The sequence below is a fragment of the Pyrus communis genome, chromosome 15 (assembly GCF_963583255.1).
Source record: "Pyrus communis chromosome 15, drPyrComm1.1, whole genome shotgun sequence".
Taxonomy (NCBI): Eukaryota; Viridiplantae; Streptophyta; class Magnoliopsida; order Rosales; family Rosaceae; genus Pyrus; species Pyrus communis.
Window position 1 is genome coordinate 1,394,301 of NC_084817.1, and position 16,096 is coordinate 1,410,396.

The window sequence follows — 16,096 nt, forward strand, 5'->3', positions numbered from 1 at the left end:
GGTAATATGGTAATGGGTCATGAGAAAAAATCTTGGCTAGGGTTATACTTTTTTACCAAACAAAAAAAATTATTACGTACACGTGTTCTGAACTCTCTCACTTGAACAGACACGTGTCCTCGGACCCCACACCCCGCTCCACTCTCTCATAGAGTCCCTTGTCCTTTAAATTGAGGACCTGCATGTTATATCCTAGACACAAAAGAAAGAGATACAGTCAGAAACTCTATATAATTTGTTGTTTGTTGCCTCGGAAAATTGTAGAGTGAGAGAAGAAATATTAGCATACATATATTACCTGCAGTTATCTGCTAAAATATTATGCAGTATAAATATATGTATGTGAGTGTACTTGCGGTCTTGTAACGTGAAGAAATCGAGTTCTGGAAAAGAACGAAAGAAAGGGAAGCTGAGCGAATCTGTTCATGTTGCGTACAAAATCTTTAAAGCGAAATCAGCCTTACGTTATCTCCAGGACTACCCACATCCCCCTCCTTCCCTCTGCCACAAAGATTTTGTTCCTTCTCATCTTTTGCTTAATAATTTCCCACAATTTTCGTTAATTATTTCCTCTCGCTCTGTCCCTCACTATATATATAGCTAGGGTACGTATAGCTAGCTGCCACCACCGCCACCAACTTCTCTCCGCCGTTGTCCTCAGTTTTCTAATCCTTCATCCTTCTAGCCGCCGCCTCCTCCTCCATTATGTAGCCCTATACCTAATTCATCATTTTAAACCAAACAAAGAAAATCAAGATCAAGAACAAGAATAGTAACGTACTCGAATATATGGCCACTACCAAGCTTGTTTTATTAACATTCGCAATCTGTCGACTTATTGTCACGGTTGGTTTAACCGTGGACCCAACGGAGCTTCTCCGCCTCGTCGTCGAAGGACAGCTGAGCTTAGACCCGTCCGACGTGGATACCGCTTCGAAAGATTTCGGCCTGATGAGCAGAGCGGAGCCCTTGGCAGTTTTACACCCAGCCTCCGCCCAAGACGTCGTGGGACTGGTGCGGGCCGCCTACTCTTCACCGCTTGGGTTCACGGTCTCGGCCAGAGGCCACGGGCACTCCATCAACGGGCAGGCGCAGACCAATAACGGTGTCGTGATTCAGATGAGCGGGGGATCGTCAAGATCGGGGACGCCGGGTCAGGCGGCTCGGGTGTCGGAGAAGGGTATGTATGTGGATGCGTGGGGTGGGGAGTTGTGGATAGATGTGCTAAGGAGCACGCTTGAGTATGGACTCGCACCGAAGTCGTGGACTGATTATTTGTACTTATCAGTTGGCGGAACCCTTTCCAACGCCGGAATCAGTGGCCAAGCTTTCAATTATGGACCTCAGATTAGTAATGTTCATGAGCTCGACGTTGTTACAGGTTTGGATTATATATTTATCACTCATTTCTGGTATTTTATTTCTCATGGTGCGTTTAATTTTCCTTCTTACCAATATCCAATTGAATATGCAAAGGTTTATTAGTAGAATAAAGTTAGTTCCTACCACATTTAGGACTCTAAAGTGGACTCTATCTATATATACGAAATTCGACTGTCTCGTATAACAGAAATTGTCGAACACTATATTTAATAAATATGATTCAAATAGCATCACTTGTATTTTTTATCGTAGCATCACTTGTTTTAAGATAATTTGTTTATATGAACAGTTGAGCAGAACATTGTTTTAGTAAGTAATATAGGTAGCTCAGTATTTATTTATAGTTCTTAATCATTTTCCTAATTGGTGTTTGCAGATTTTATTGAATTCTAAGATTGCCCATTTTACACTTCTGGTCATCTTCTTATGTCATGAAGGATGTTTTCAGTTTCAGTTTAAACTGTACACATGACCACATGAATATCTCTTTAAAATGGTTGTTTTTATATTGTTTCATCAGCATCACGCAGAAATTGTGGTATTTTATTTTGTTCATTAGTTATTTTGTGCAAATAAATTATACCACTATTTCATCAAATGTTTGTTTTCATATGGGTTCATTTAAAAGCACTTTTAAAATGACTATAAGCGTTTTTTAGGAAAATATTTTTGGACTCCAAAAACACTTAAAAGTGCTTCTTGCATGAAGCACTTCAAGTGTTTTTTTAGGATTTACTTGTATTTTTACTAAGAATTGTTCCAAAAAAATTAGCATAAAAAACGTTTTTGATCATTCTAAAAGCACTAACAAACGATTCCCATAGAAGACTCGAAATGGTTAGAAAGGTAGTTTAATTAGTTATAAGTTAGTCTCCTTATTTAGCATATTAAACTTAATTATTATATAATTTTACGCCGTTCACATGGCCTCTTTTGTTATGTCTGTTGTAGTGACGATCTAACAATATTCTCACATTATTAGGTTGTTGTCGTTGTTGCCAATGAAACTGCTTGTCTTATATGATCTCATCATGCATGATCAATATATGGTAAATCTTCGAGTACATATATAATTGATGTATTGAAGTGATCAATATATGTCTGGTTTAACAACAGGCAAAGGCGAGCTATTGACATGTTCAGAAGAGCAAAACTCAGAGCTGTTCCACGCTGTTCTTGGTGGGCTAGGCCAATTTGGAATCATCACTAGGGCTAGAATTGCTCTTGAACCATCCCCCCAAAGGGTATATATCTCCCTTTCACATCAAGTCAATAATGATGTTTAGACACTTGTGTTTCAGCAAGTATGTTTGTTCTATGTGTCTAAATAGCATTAATCGTTTCTGCTTAATGGGTTTGAAAGTTTTGGTTGGTTTCACCTTACACTGTGTGAGTGGAGGAAAGACTTGTATTAAAAATCATTATCAAATATGCTAGTTTTGAATGTCCAAATAATGTTACTCTCAACTGCTTTGGTCGGTTTCCACCTTCCAAAGTGAGGAACTATTTCAGTGCCAGGAATACAGTCAGGTACAACAATTGTCATAATATACAATTGGTTGAAATTTTTTTTTCAGGTTTTAAACTAATTAATTGTATGATTACACTTGGTTTCGGGTTGTTCTCAATACATTGAAAAATCTCTCCAAAATGGGAGTGGGGGCACATACCTTGCAAAACTTTCCTAGTATTTGTTAATGACAAAACCTAAAAAAGCAAGGTATCATCTATCATGCATGACCTAATTAAGGGTTTTAAGTCCATGAATTGGAGCTTTTTTAACCACATTCAAACGGCTGTTCTATAGCTGGCAATGTTGTTGACGTGTCCTTTTGCTTCTTTAACGTGGTCTCTTTCCTATATCTTTTTGTTGCTACTTTATTAAAGAAAATAAAAAATTATTGTCGTTCTTGTCAATAGGTGAGGTGGATCCGAGTACTGTATTCCAATTTTTCGTCTTTTACCAAAGACCAGGAATTCCTCATCTCTCTGCATGGGCAACCCACCAGCCAGAAATTCGACTATGTTGAGGGTTTCGTTATTGTCGATGAAGGCCTCATCAACAACTGGAGGTCATCCTTCTTCTCCCCGAGCAACCCTGTCAAGATCACCTCCATTAATTCTGAGGGTGGTGTTTTATATTGCTTGGAGATTACGAAAAACTACGACGAATCGACCTCCGTTACAATTGACCAGGTATAATTATACTCGTATTTACACTCTAATATGGTTTTATTAGGCGGTCGGTGATGTATTAATTAATCTGGGTTATTAAAAAGTTGCAAGTCCAATATAGTCGTAAAGTTTAGGCATGCAAGCCTAACTAATTGAAATGGAAAGAAAGAAAGAAAGAAAAGAAAGACCTATAGAATACATAACTTAAGAGTGTTGAAAATACAAGAGTCATATATCGAAAATTTGAAGAAGTAAAATACAATATATATTAAATAGTTCTACTTATATACTTATTCATGTTGTGTAAGTGGTAAAATACAGATTATCTAAGTAGTTAGTAATGAGTCGTCTGCCGTTGATAAGAAAAATTAATATGGAGTAACAAATATGAAATATATAAAAGTAATGCGTCAGGCCATTGTGTCGTGCATGTGAGAGATTTTTTAATATGCCTGAACACAAGGCAAAACGCCATGTCTTATACAGTTAGAGGATACTTGAAAAAGAAAACTTTCCTCCAATTGTAAGAGGTGGTGTTCAGCCCCGTGATTCGGGCACACAAAGATCTCTCCGTGTATGGAGTATGTAATATGCTAAAGCAACACACCAACTTCTAGTAAATATATATTACATTAGAATAAACAGTAAGAGCGATAATTGGTTGGCACACTCGGACTTTAGAGACTAATTAAAATCGTTTATGTGGTTGTTTAAAGTGCTTGTTTAGAGTAGCTTCCAAATTCCAACCCTATCATATTGCACATACTAAAATTTAAAACCAATTAGAGTTATGCTCTGCTAGATTGATTAATTTACAAGGGTGTTCCACTAAACCATAGATTATATGATTGAGATGATTAGTGTCTAAGTGTCTAAGTGTACATAATAATTAAAGCTGCTATAAAATATAACCAGACATTCGCAAGAAAACATGGAAGATCTGTTATCTATTATCCTATTCAAACATAAGATCGAATACACCTTTATTTTTCTAATTTGTTACTAATTGTATATTACTAAATCTAAGCCACGCACCCACCAAATATTCCTCTTGTTAATTAGAGATTTAAACAGAATAATGGAACTTATCCTGACAAAAGTAACAGTTCGGTAGCAGCTTTCTTTTAAGCAGACTGTGATTTTTTTTTAATAATAATACGTGCATTTAAAACAACAAATAATTAAAAACTGTGCGTTGGGAATATTTTTCTTATCGCAGGAAATAGAGGATTTGTTGGAAAAACTGGATTTTGTACCGATGTCAGTCTTCACGACTGATCTTCCATACATGGATTTTCTGGACCGGGTTCACAAGGCCGAGTTGAAGCTCCGATCCAAGGGTTTGTGGGACGTCCCCCATCCATGGCTTAACCTTTTTGTCCCCAAATCAAGGATTTCTGACTTCGACGAAGGAGTGTTCAAGGGCATTTTGGGAAATAAGACAAGCGGACCCATTCTGATTTACCCCATGAACAAAGACAAGTGAGTTCCACAGCCTCATATGCGTACATATATGCACACGCGCGCGCACACACAAAAAACTATTATAATTATACAATGTTCTTTCCGCTGCATGCATCATGCATGCATGCCTCTAAATATAACGACATAGCTGTTTCATGCAACATGCTAGCATTCTGTTGCGGATTTAATCTTCACCGATCTTCCTGTCTTTCAATATTTAACTATTTAATCTACTAATGCTATTGTTTAAGTAAAAAAGAAGATGCTTTTAAGACATTGTTAATCTTCCTAATAAACAATACTAAAGTGTGAATCTAGGTTGTTGCATTTATTGAGCCTAGCTCTAAACAGTGGTAATTATACTATAAAGGCAAGTAGAATCTCTTGTGACAGCAGCTGCGCACCTCCTCAATAATTGAGAAAGAATGACCGGAGACTATGTAGATGATACCATAGTCTTGAGGATAAAATCCTCCAGATCGTAAAGGTTATTAGGGTTGCTGTTAGGTAGGTTGGTAGAGATGCCATTATCTATATGTGGAGGAAAATTTAGGCAGAGCAATTTGGCTGGATCGTCGTGCACTTTTTCAAAGATACATGTCCCGCTGTATTTGGATGTCATCTTCTTGTGTAGGTACTGCTGCCGATGCACACACTTTTTTGAGAGTGACGTGACAAACTAGCTGATCGAGTTGCTCTACTGACTATTTTCTCTTACAAGATTTGGATAATTTAGCATTTAATCTCCATGTCTTTTTGCTTGAGTTGAGTGCAATTTTGGACATGAAAACGTATATAATTACCTATAGATTACAGTTGGACTTGGTCCAGGATCACAGGGCTGGTTTCTGACCAAAAAAACATAGTGCTGGTTTTGTTTTATGGAAAGAGTTCTCTCGGATTCATTTTACCTAATTCTTCTTATTAAATAATCTTGACATTTAAAATTTGATCAAACGGTTATAAACAGGGACTCACTCTAAAAGTTATAATAGTTTTAGCCGTTGAATCAAATCTTAAGAGTCCGGATTGTTTGATGAGTAGGATTAGATAGAAGGGATCTTGAGGATCCTATAATCGTGACGGTTCATCGTAGATTGTGCTGTCAGTTTTCATTAGATACTATTTATATTTATTTTTAAATTTTAAATTTTAAAATACTTTTATACGATGAACGATTACGATCATATGATCCATACGATCCCCAAAAAAGAATCCGACGAGAATTCCTCTCCAAACGTAAAGATTCCCATGTTGGGAGTTTTACTGATGGGATGTCCATTGTCGTTTTAGAAGCTCAGTTCGAGAAACTTTGACGTTAGTTATCAAAGTACAATATTAACACAGCCGTTAATTCCCAAAACATGTTTCGCTAATTGTCGTTTGTATGGTTTTGATTCTGTGTAGGTGGGACCAGAGTAGCTCGGTGGTGACTCCCGATGAGGACGTTTTTTACCTTGTGGCGCTGCTAAGGTCGGCCTTGGATACCGGGGACGAGACCCGCACCTTGGAGCACTTGACCAATCAGAACCGTCAGATCCTCAGATTCTGCGATGATGCCGGGATCGAGGTGAAACAGTACCTCCCGCACTACACTACGCCGGAGGAGTGGATGGACCACTTTGGAGATAAGTGGGACCGGTTTTACCAGAGGAAGATGGAGTTCGACCCCCGGCGCATTTTAGCCACCGGCCAACGTATTTTTAGCCCTTTATCGGGTTCTTCTAGTCTTGGGGTTGGTGGTGATAAATTGTCAGTTTATTGATGAACGAAACGCACAGCTTTTAGGGTTAGTCTTGTACATGTAAATACTTTTGGATGAATTTTTTTTTAGGGAGTTTTAACGTTGAACTTCCGGTATTGTTTATTTTTAACGAAAAATCATATTTTTATCTATCAACATCTTTATTGTCATTTCTCATTAAAACTAAATTTTTTTTTGAACTTTTCGTTAATTTTTCTACTTTTTTATGATCAAATGGGTACTTGTCGTTAGAAAGAAAACGAGAGGAATTTTTTGGAGTTGTTTAGTCTAGATGCCCGGATCACGTGATTTTCTGACCGAGGAGGGACTAGAGAGGGTGGATGGGGCTGGAATATAGTGGTGGGACTGAATGAAATGTTTTTGTGTCTTTGGTTGTAGAGGTGAGGTGGCACCACCATCCGTACTTAAGAATTTCTCGTCTTTTACGGTTGTTCATCGAGGGCGAGAAGCGAATAGTGGGCCCGGGCGGGGTCCAGGACCACAATCTGCTTGTCATGTGTTGCATGCAGCGCCCGTGATCGCGACAGCCCAGTCCGGTTTTGTTCAAGGACTTGGAAGTCTTTGTCCTCAACCTCTTCCACATAAGCTCGTTCCTGTTCCATGGCTCCATCATCCTTCATGGTTTGTAAAATTACAGTTATACCCTTCTTAGAGAGGTCTCTATGCAGAAGTAGAAGAAAACATGAAGTACAGCCTTGCAATTAGAGAAAATCAAATTTAGTATAAATTAAATTTCAGTATACAGAAATGTGAATGCAGTACACGTTAAGTGAAATCTACTCGCAAAATACGTGGTCCGGCGGTCTGCCATTAACATATAAGGTTTCACTCCTCTAGCTGTGGCTTGCATGGATCTGCATCACTCTGTGAACCAGGTTGCTTCCCGAATTGTTTCAATGCGATTGAATATATTGTTTTCCTCCGAACTGATGTCCCGTCGGCCACTAATTTGACAGCCTACATATGTACATAAGAGTTGTCAAAACCCTCAACCGCTCAACAGTTCATGATCAACAAACGGAAGAAAAGATAAATTCTTCGTAATCTTTCAAAACTTGGAAAAGGCATACACACTTCTGTGAAATAGACTAATATCCGATGACGGAAATAGGAGTCATTACCGTAGAAAGACCATGCCCACTTGAGATCAAATCTCTTAACTCATCTTCAAGCTGGGACTCTGAAGGAGCTACAACTGGAGAATTTTCCTTTCCTTCAATTCATACTGTAATTTCACCTTTTGGCTGGTGAGTGGAATACGCTTCTGCAGCTTCCCCCAATGTACCCCGCCAAAACTGACAAGGCATCAAAATTCGACGCACATCGTAAAATAAGTCAAGATCACAAGACGAAATCAACAGAATAGCAATTATTTGTGAAAGAACATGCTAGCATTTGAAAAATTAAAAACAAAAATATCAACAGAATAGCAACTTTATCACTGAATTTGAACTTAATAGGAAGACGGCAAATAATATACGCATATCGAATTAAGTACATTCATACAAGTTGTCCAACTGACTTGTTGAGTTATTCCCCAATGGGATCTGGGTTCCGAGAGGTTCAAATCACATTGCCAAAACATTAGTCAAGTGCGATCGTCCTGTGCCTAAAATGTCGGACGAGCAATGCAGAGCCCAAAAGAAATTACAGAAACAGTCTGCTTGGGCAGAGCAAAAGAAACTGAGGCTGTAGTCTAACACATAAAGAAAGCCAAATGTGTAGAGTCTGAAACTTAGCCTAAAGACAATCTTGAGCAACAAGTTTCTACTGGCATTGGCCAGTCATGCAATTTTTTACAGAGACATTGTCCATATGATCAGTTACTAGTCTTCGGTATGCAAAAATTTAAGAAGTTATATCATCAGAAAGAAGACTTAAATACTACTCATAAATTAGTTCAATTTTCGTTTCTTGATAAATTACGTAGTGGGATTTTAAAATAGTTAATCGCATGAGATTCTTCACAAATGAAATGAGGAAAATAATGTATAACAGATATAAATAAGAGACATCACCATAAACCTACCTCTTCATGAATTTTTGTAATTTCACGAGCTATGACACATTTTCTGAAACACAATCACAAAATCACCAAATCAGTTTTTTTGTAAAACCACTAAATCAGTAAAAGTGCATAAATCTATAAATGGAAGTTCAATTTGTAACTCACCATAACAAAAACTAAAAGTTCAATTTGTAACTCATCATGACAAAAACTAATAAACAATCATATCAATGAGTTAGTGAGGGATAAAAGTATGGAGTATAGGACCTTTTAGTTTAAATACTAATTCTACAAAAAACTTTTGGCTAAAATACCATGTTTTCAGTTTAGGTACCAATAGAAAAGTTGACCAAAACAATTCTGTAAATAATACTATAACTCAAAATAATTACATGAGTGCCACTCAATCCTACCATGTTTTTTTGACCGGCCAACCTTTTCCTATAACCGGTTAATCAAATTTTCTGGCAACTGACCGATCAAATTTTCCGGTCTCATTGTCACTGTCCAACAGTGACCTTCAAAAAAACATGTTAAATAATGAATTTTCTCATAAGTTCTCTAACTTTATTGTTTGTATACATGTGAAAAAAACAATAAACTCAAACATCAAAACATAATGGGGAGAAATGCTTATAGGTGTATTTTCTCACAATTTGTGGTTTAATCCAAATAGAATGGGAAGGGATTGGAAGTTTTTATTGAAGTTGGTATTTTTTTCTTAAAACCTTTATTAAAATTGATTTTTAATCAGAAGCCTCAAAGTATTTACCTTGAAACACCAAAAACTGAAGAAGTCTCTTCAAGAAACTGCTGAAGTTTGTGGGGAGGCACATAGAATATTTGGGTCGTCCCCTCATTTGCTGAAACCGTCAACCTCTCTCTTCTAGATCCAGCATGTTTAGAGAGAAATCCAACTGCAGAAGTATAATCAGTTCAGAGTTCTATATACATCTTGTCCCTCAAGCCACATCCACCAAGAAGAATATCTGCAACATCATTTCCATGGAAAACTTACCAAACGTAAACTCATCCGTGGACAGGCCAGAGCAGAGAGAGCAGCCACAAAAGCGGACGGCCCAGGTATAGGAATAACAGGGATGTTTTCATCCACGCACAGCTTCGCCTGCAGCAAAACTTGATATCAATTGCACCGCTACATGATAGATATATATCTAAACCATATCCGCAATAATATACACTACATTACTCCAAATTCATATTGTCCCGAATGACTAAACAATTGACAAAATCAATTCAAGCTGATACATGATGAATTGCTTGGTGTAAAAGTAAAGAAAACTAAAGAAGACGGGGAAGCACCTCACCAATTCCGTAGCAGGATCACTGATGCCCGGCATCCCAGCATCGCTTATGAGCGCCACAATTTCGCCTTCCTTCAACCGCTTCAACACTGTACACTACATTACTCCAAATTCATATTGTCCCGAATGACTAAACAATTGACAAAATCAATTCAAGCTGATACATGATGAATTGCTTGCTGTAAAAGTAAAGAAAACTAATGAAGATGGGGAAGCACCTCACCAATTCCGTACCAGGATCACTGATGCCCGGCATCCCAGCATCGCTTATGAGCGCGACAATTTCGCCTTCCTTCAACCGCTTCAACACTGTTTGTCCCCTTTGAGCTTCATTGAATTTGTGATAGCTCAGCTGTAATCTAAAAGCATAAATTAAAACCACTAAATCTAAAAGCCAACCAAAATTACCCCCAAAAACTCCCAATTCACTTACAAGGGGAGTTTTGATACTGTAATGGTGGAGCAGCTTCCCCGAATGCCGAGTGTCTTCAGAAAGTATTACATGAGCTGATTTTAACACCCGGAGAGCCCTGCATTGTCGAAATTCAATTCGATATCAAATTAAAAAGTGAAGAGAAAAGGAAAACATTGTTTTGTAACTTTGTATGTAGAAATTGAGGGAGCACCGTAGAGTGATATCTTCGAGGTTTCCGATCGGAGTTTCGACTAGATACAGACCGGGTTCAAGAGGACCCTGCAACCGAAACAGCATTCAAAAAACAGAAACTTCACGGAAAAGAAGCAAAATCATGCATTTTCATCAACCAAAAACGAAAAATAACTGATTGAATTCTGCAAAAGCCAAGAAATTGAAAATTAAATTGAAGGGGAAGGACGGTTACTTGTTTCGACGGCGGTTGGGGGATTGAGTCGGTGAGTTCGGCGGAGATTTGAGGGCTGGAAGAACAGAAGGGCATTATGCTAACTTTATTAGGGCAAACGGAGAGCGAGTGGTGAGACGGCTGCGCCATCGGAGCCATCTGGGTAGGGAAGAAGTTCGAGAGTCCGGGGCGCCGCCATGAGAAGGAAACCGCCGTGAAAGGAAGTCGTCGCGATAGCATTTGTTCCCCAAACTAAACCTCTCGCTCGTCTTTCTTAGCGGAGGGAAAACACAGCTGAAGCGAACCGTTTTGGGATATTTTTAGAAACGACAAGTGAACAAAGACGCTGATTCAAAGAACGAATAAGAGAATAAGAAACGATATTCAACACTAATCTACTTAATTAAGGTCGATGCAAAAAGTTTTCAAGTTTTAAAGAATTTGTAGCTCAATTGATTAACAGTAGTAAAATGCCGCTACCTTGTATAAAAAAATAGTTAACTCAGTGCGATTGCCGCCATCCCGGTGTATTAAAACAATTGACTCGATACTGATAACATATTTGAAATTTTTTTAGAATAATCAAAAGTAGACCTGACATTTCAAACTCGACCCGACCCGTCCCGTTAAAATGAGTATTCGGGTGAGTGTTTAACCGGTCGGATGGTTAACTGGTCATTTTGGGTGAACCCGCGAAACTCGTTAACACCCATTATTGAGGGCTTTTGTGTAATTTCAATAGTCAATAATGAAACGTCACTCTGAGTCTTTGTCTTGCATTGCACAGTCAAAAGCCCTTTTGAAACCATCTACCATAAAAACTTAGGGGTCGTTTGATAACCATTTCATTTTTAGTTTTTAATTTTTCTTTTCGCTTTGAAAACTGAAAACAAAATGATTATCAAACGATTGCTTTGTAATCTTATTAGGACCAAAACGACACAAGTCTAATTGATCAACCAAACGGAGCTCGCTATTTGTATAAGCAAGGATGGAGACATGATATTTGACACAAGGCCAGAGTTAGAATTTTTTTCTTGAGTGGACTAGTTGAAAATAGTATCATAAAATCATATGTTTATTTTTTTGCTTATATAAAATTATATAACAATCAATATAAAAGAACAACAATATAATATAAACTATTCTCAAAATCAAAACCCTAACCGATAAATTCAAGGACCACATAAATAATCAACGTACTAATTAAATCAAGAATAAGTAAATAAAGAGATTAAGAACGTACCAAATGTGACATTCATTAGAAAATTGCAACTAAAAGTAAGGAATTGCGGAGATGGGGATTTAATTGTGGATAAAAAATTATTTTTCTTTTCCTAAGTAAGAAGCACAAAAGCTAAATTACATAGGATAAATGGTCCTTTTCTCTAAATAATAAGATAAAAGGGGACTAGAGATAGAACTAATTTATCATTTTTAGCATAAAACGTATTATTTACTACCTACCCTTTACTAAATATACATTAAATAATAATCTGTATTAAAATTGAGTAGGTTATAAGCATGAGTTTACAAAAGAATAGTTCTATTCACAAACCTATTTTTACCTCCAACATAGCCTTATTAATTTTTTGTTAGTGATCATCTTCAATTCATTCGATCCAAACAATTGAAAAATTGAGAGAGGCGTGTGAGAAGTAAAAATAAATGCATAGATAACACTACCCTTACAGAAAACCTCATTGGACTACAACCCACCTTAGCCTTGTGGGTGGCTACGTCATTGAATTCCGATAGTATTCATAGTTGCAGGTACACAATCTAATTCATATTTCACCTCACTTGATATACATACACACTCTGTTAATTTTTATCATTTAATTCCCTTTCGACGGTCGAAAATTGAAAATGTATGCGAAAGGTAAAAAAAAATATGCCGACAACACCACCCTGTATTATTCTAAGCAATGGCAAACAAATATGTTTAAAGAGTTGGGGAACATGTTCCCTGCCAGCCGGCCGCCTCCTCCCTTCCCTCCCTCTCCCTCTCCCTCTCAATAACAACATTGATTAAATAGTACTCCAAATCAAACCCCCTTTTTTATATAAATAGTTAATAAACATTTGTTAGGTCATTATATTACACTTTGTCATCATGGAACCACCATCTCGTCTCCTTGGGAGATCTGCCGTTCCTGCAGTTCTTCACGTATCGATCGTTATCCGCCGGGCATTGCTGCACAATGGTAAATTGCACGAATGAGGGTTGTGAGTTTGCTTTACCGAATTAATGTAGGGTGAAGTAAGATCATCAAAATCTATGAATTCAACCACCATACCTTCTCCGTGGAACTCGATAACATGGACAGAATGCTGATACAGATTGAACTAACCGTCATGGCTGGGGACCATGAATCATATAGAATGTCTGCAAAGAAAAACACAATCCGTTACCGAAAAATGAGTTAGCTGGTGCTCATTTCATCCTAATAATCAGAACCATCAGGTACGTAACAGTTTTGTATTTCATCAACAATAAATTCAAAATAATGTCTCGAATTGATCGAACTGATCAAACTGTGATCACCTTAGCCGTGCATTTCACAGTGAATCAAAAACCAAAGCTTTAAAAGCTCAAAACAGCAATAACAAGAATAGATGCAAACATCAGGGATGCCAAATGACTCCCAGCAGGCAGCACCTAGAAGATTCTATCCGGTGACCAAAGCCTCACAACTTCAGCTGTGAGCTTGGCAGTACCTCACGCGACCATGCCTCTGGACTCATTATTGTCGCTTACAGTAACCAGAATAGGAGTTGAAACTGGAATTTGAGCTCCAACTACGAGCTATCCTAGCCCTGGTCCTTTCTTTATAAATTCATTTCTAGTGTATTTTCTTGTCAATCTTCATATCAAGCCAATTCAGAATATCACAACCTCCAACCAGGCACGTCCCAAGATCAAGTGTACTCACTACAGTAAGCACCAGAGGCTTGTGGGTGTGGATCAACAAAATATATTACTCTACTTCTTTTAACTCGAATCCTGATCTGTTTTTTCAGGTTATGGTTGACCGGCATTGGACTGTACTCTCCAACATTTGATGCTAATGAAAAAATTGCATGTCATGAGACATTAGATTCCTATCACAGAACGCAAAATGAAACGTTCCAAAGGGCTAGTGCTATGATCAAAACGTTAGGTGACGTTTGCCTCAAGCATAGTTGCATAGAGAAGGATACTCTCCAAGGCAAGGCCAAATTCTAACGGTCTGAAAATTCAATAGAATTCAATTAAACTTATTATGAAGTTGCCTAACTTGCAAGCAAACATTGCGATGTAACGTTTGACCAACTTAACAACTAGTCATCATTTTGATAGAATGAAACTAACGATCGCACAGGTCAAAGCAATGACTCGAATAATATAACAACCATCTAATTGTCTACTTCCGTAAGAACAAAGTACGAATTCATGCCAAGACTTTAGTTCCATACCGGCCCAATACTGAAAACTAAGGATAGTGGAAAATACTAAAACAAAGTTAAAAGACAAGAACGGTACCTAAACAAATATGGCCATTGCTATAAATGTGAGGATGCAGAGGAGCCGGAGAGACAAAAATCACCTGAACACCGAAACAAACAATATAGAAACTACAAACCAGTCATTTAAGCGAAAAGTTTCAAATATAAATCGAACATTGTGCGCTACTAAGTTGCTAATCGTTCTGTATTCGCCAATTTTTTGAAACCCTGATAACTACACAACCACCAAACGATATGTATAAGTACTTAAACAACTTAAACCTAATAGTCAATCTTCGGTTTCGAAATAATTTTCTTGGCAGCCAAACAGCATTAAGAGAAAAGCAAACATTAAAGTCTGAATCTTATGGACCTGTGGTGCTTCCATGGGGTAATGCTCGGGGAAATCAACTTGGAGCTGATACAATTCGTTAGCGTATAGAGTTCCCGGAGCTCCGGTGACTTCGATTACCCATCTTAACACAAAATTTCAAGGAAATAAACACTAATCACATGATTAATCTCAAAACAAAGGAGATTAACACTTTAAATTTAAAGAAATTGGAAATGGAACCTCTGAAGATTATCAGTGACTTTGTGACTAAAACCTGCCGGAGCATTCACCTGCCACTCCACCAGCTCTTTCTGCAGACGATTGCAGGCGATCTTGCTTAAAGCCTACGCACCCAAAAAATTCCATTAAAAATAAATAAATAAATATTTAAATTGTAGAGAGAGAGAAGTAAACCTTGCGTGAAGTGGAGGAGGAGCTAGTCATCGTTTCCGGAGAAAGTGGACACAGAGGCGGACGACGACGGCTGATTCGAGTTCTCCTCCCTACTCTCCTTCCTCAGCTAGCATTTGCTCTCAATTTTCTCTGAAAAAAATTCAGAAAAAGTATTTTACTTTATATGACTGGTCAAATTCGGGATCACAAAATTTCCAAAAAAATAAAAATTAAACTATATTTTATCAAAAAGGTGGTCACGCGTGCGAGCAACCGCCACTCTCAACAGAACTATCTCCGGCGGAAACAATTTTTGAATGTATCAAAAACACGACAATAGATATAACAAGTATCATTAGAATTTTAGGAAAGGGATCCGGAGATGATCTCTTTCCACTAAATCCATCAAATTTGAAATCTAAATCGTTGAAATTTGATCTAACCGTTGCAACAGAACTATCTCTGGTGAAAACAATTTTTTAATGTGCCTATATCATTAGAATTTTAGGAAAGAGATTCGAAGATGATCTCTTTTCATTAATTCCACCAAGTTTGGGATCCGAATCGTTGAAATTTGATTCAACGGTTACAAACAGAAGCTCTGTTAAAAATTATAATAACTGTAACCGTTAGATCAAATTTCAATTATCCGAACTTTGAACTTAATGAATTTGATGGAAAGGAACCGAAGAATATCTCCTTCCAGAATTTTAGTCGACTACTTGTATATAATATTTATATTTCGAATTATAGTTCCGTTACACAAAAAAATTTCTTCTTCGGCAGGACCCACTGATTACTGGAAGTTTTTGAGGTTTGGTTTTGCCACGCTGATAATATTTGATTGCGTAATCCGCGTGGTCGTTTATATATATATATATATATATATATATATATATATATATTTATATTTTTTTTTTTTGTGTTGGTGCAGGTCGT

At 37.5% G+C, this 16,096-nt stretch overlaps 2 protein-coding genes and 1 pseudogene across 2 annotated transcripts; 1 reads left to right on the forward strand and 2 right to left on the reverse strand.

The window, feature by feature from the left end:
• The first annotated feature begins 222 nt into the window (after nt 1-222).
• Nucleotides 223-6,941, forward strand: LOC137718349 (cytokinin dehydrogenase 5-like). The gene is made up of 5 exons (XM_068457878.1): nt 223-1,381; nt 2,500-2,627; nt 3,304-3,579; nt 4,778-5,040; nt 6,430-6,941. Exons 1-5 carry the CDS (start codon nt 790-792, stop codon nt 6,785-6,787), a joined length of 1,617 nt encoding a protein of 538 aa, XP_068313979.1. The 5' UTR covers nt 223-789; the 3' UTR covers nt 6,788-6,941.
• Nucleotides 6,942-7,089: 148 nt separating this feature from the next.
• Nucleotides 7,090-10,635, reverse strand: LOC137718743 (uncharacterized; annotated as a pseudogene).
• Nucleotides 10,636-12,972: 2,337 nt separating this feature from the next.
• On the reverse strand, nt 12,973-15,333 carry LOC137718340 (probable ubiquitin-conjugating enzyme E2 18). The gene is made up of 6 exons (XM_068457870.1): nt 15,179-15,333; nt 15,005-15,108; nt 14,804-14,906; nt 14,468-14,531; nt 13,242-13,330; nt 12,973-13,138 (listed from the first exon to the last, which is right to left on the reverse strand). Exons 1-6 carry the CDS (start codon nt 15,206-15,208, stop codon nt 13,043-13,045), a joined length of 486 nt encoding a protein of 161 aa, XP_068313971.1. The 5' UTR covers nt 15,209-15,333; the 3' UTR covers nt 12,973-13,042.
• Between the last annotated feature and the right edge of the window lie 763 nt (nt 15,334-16,096).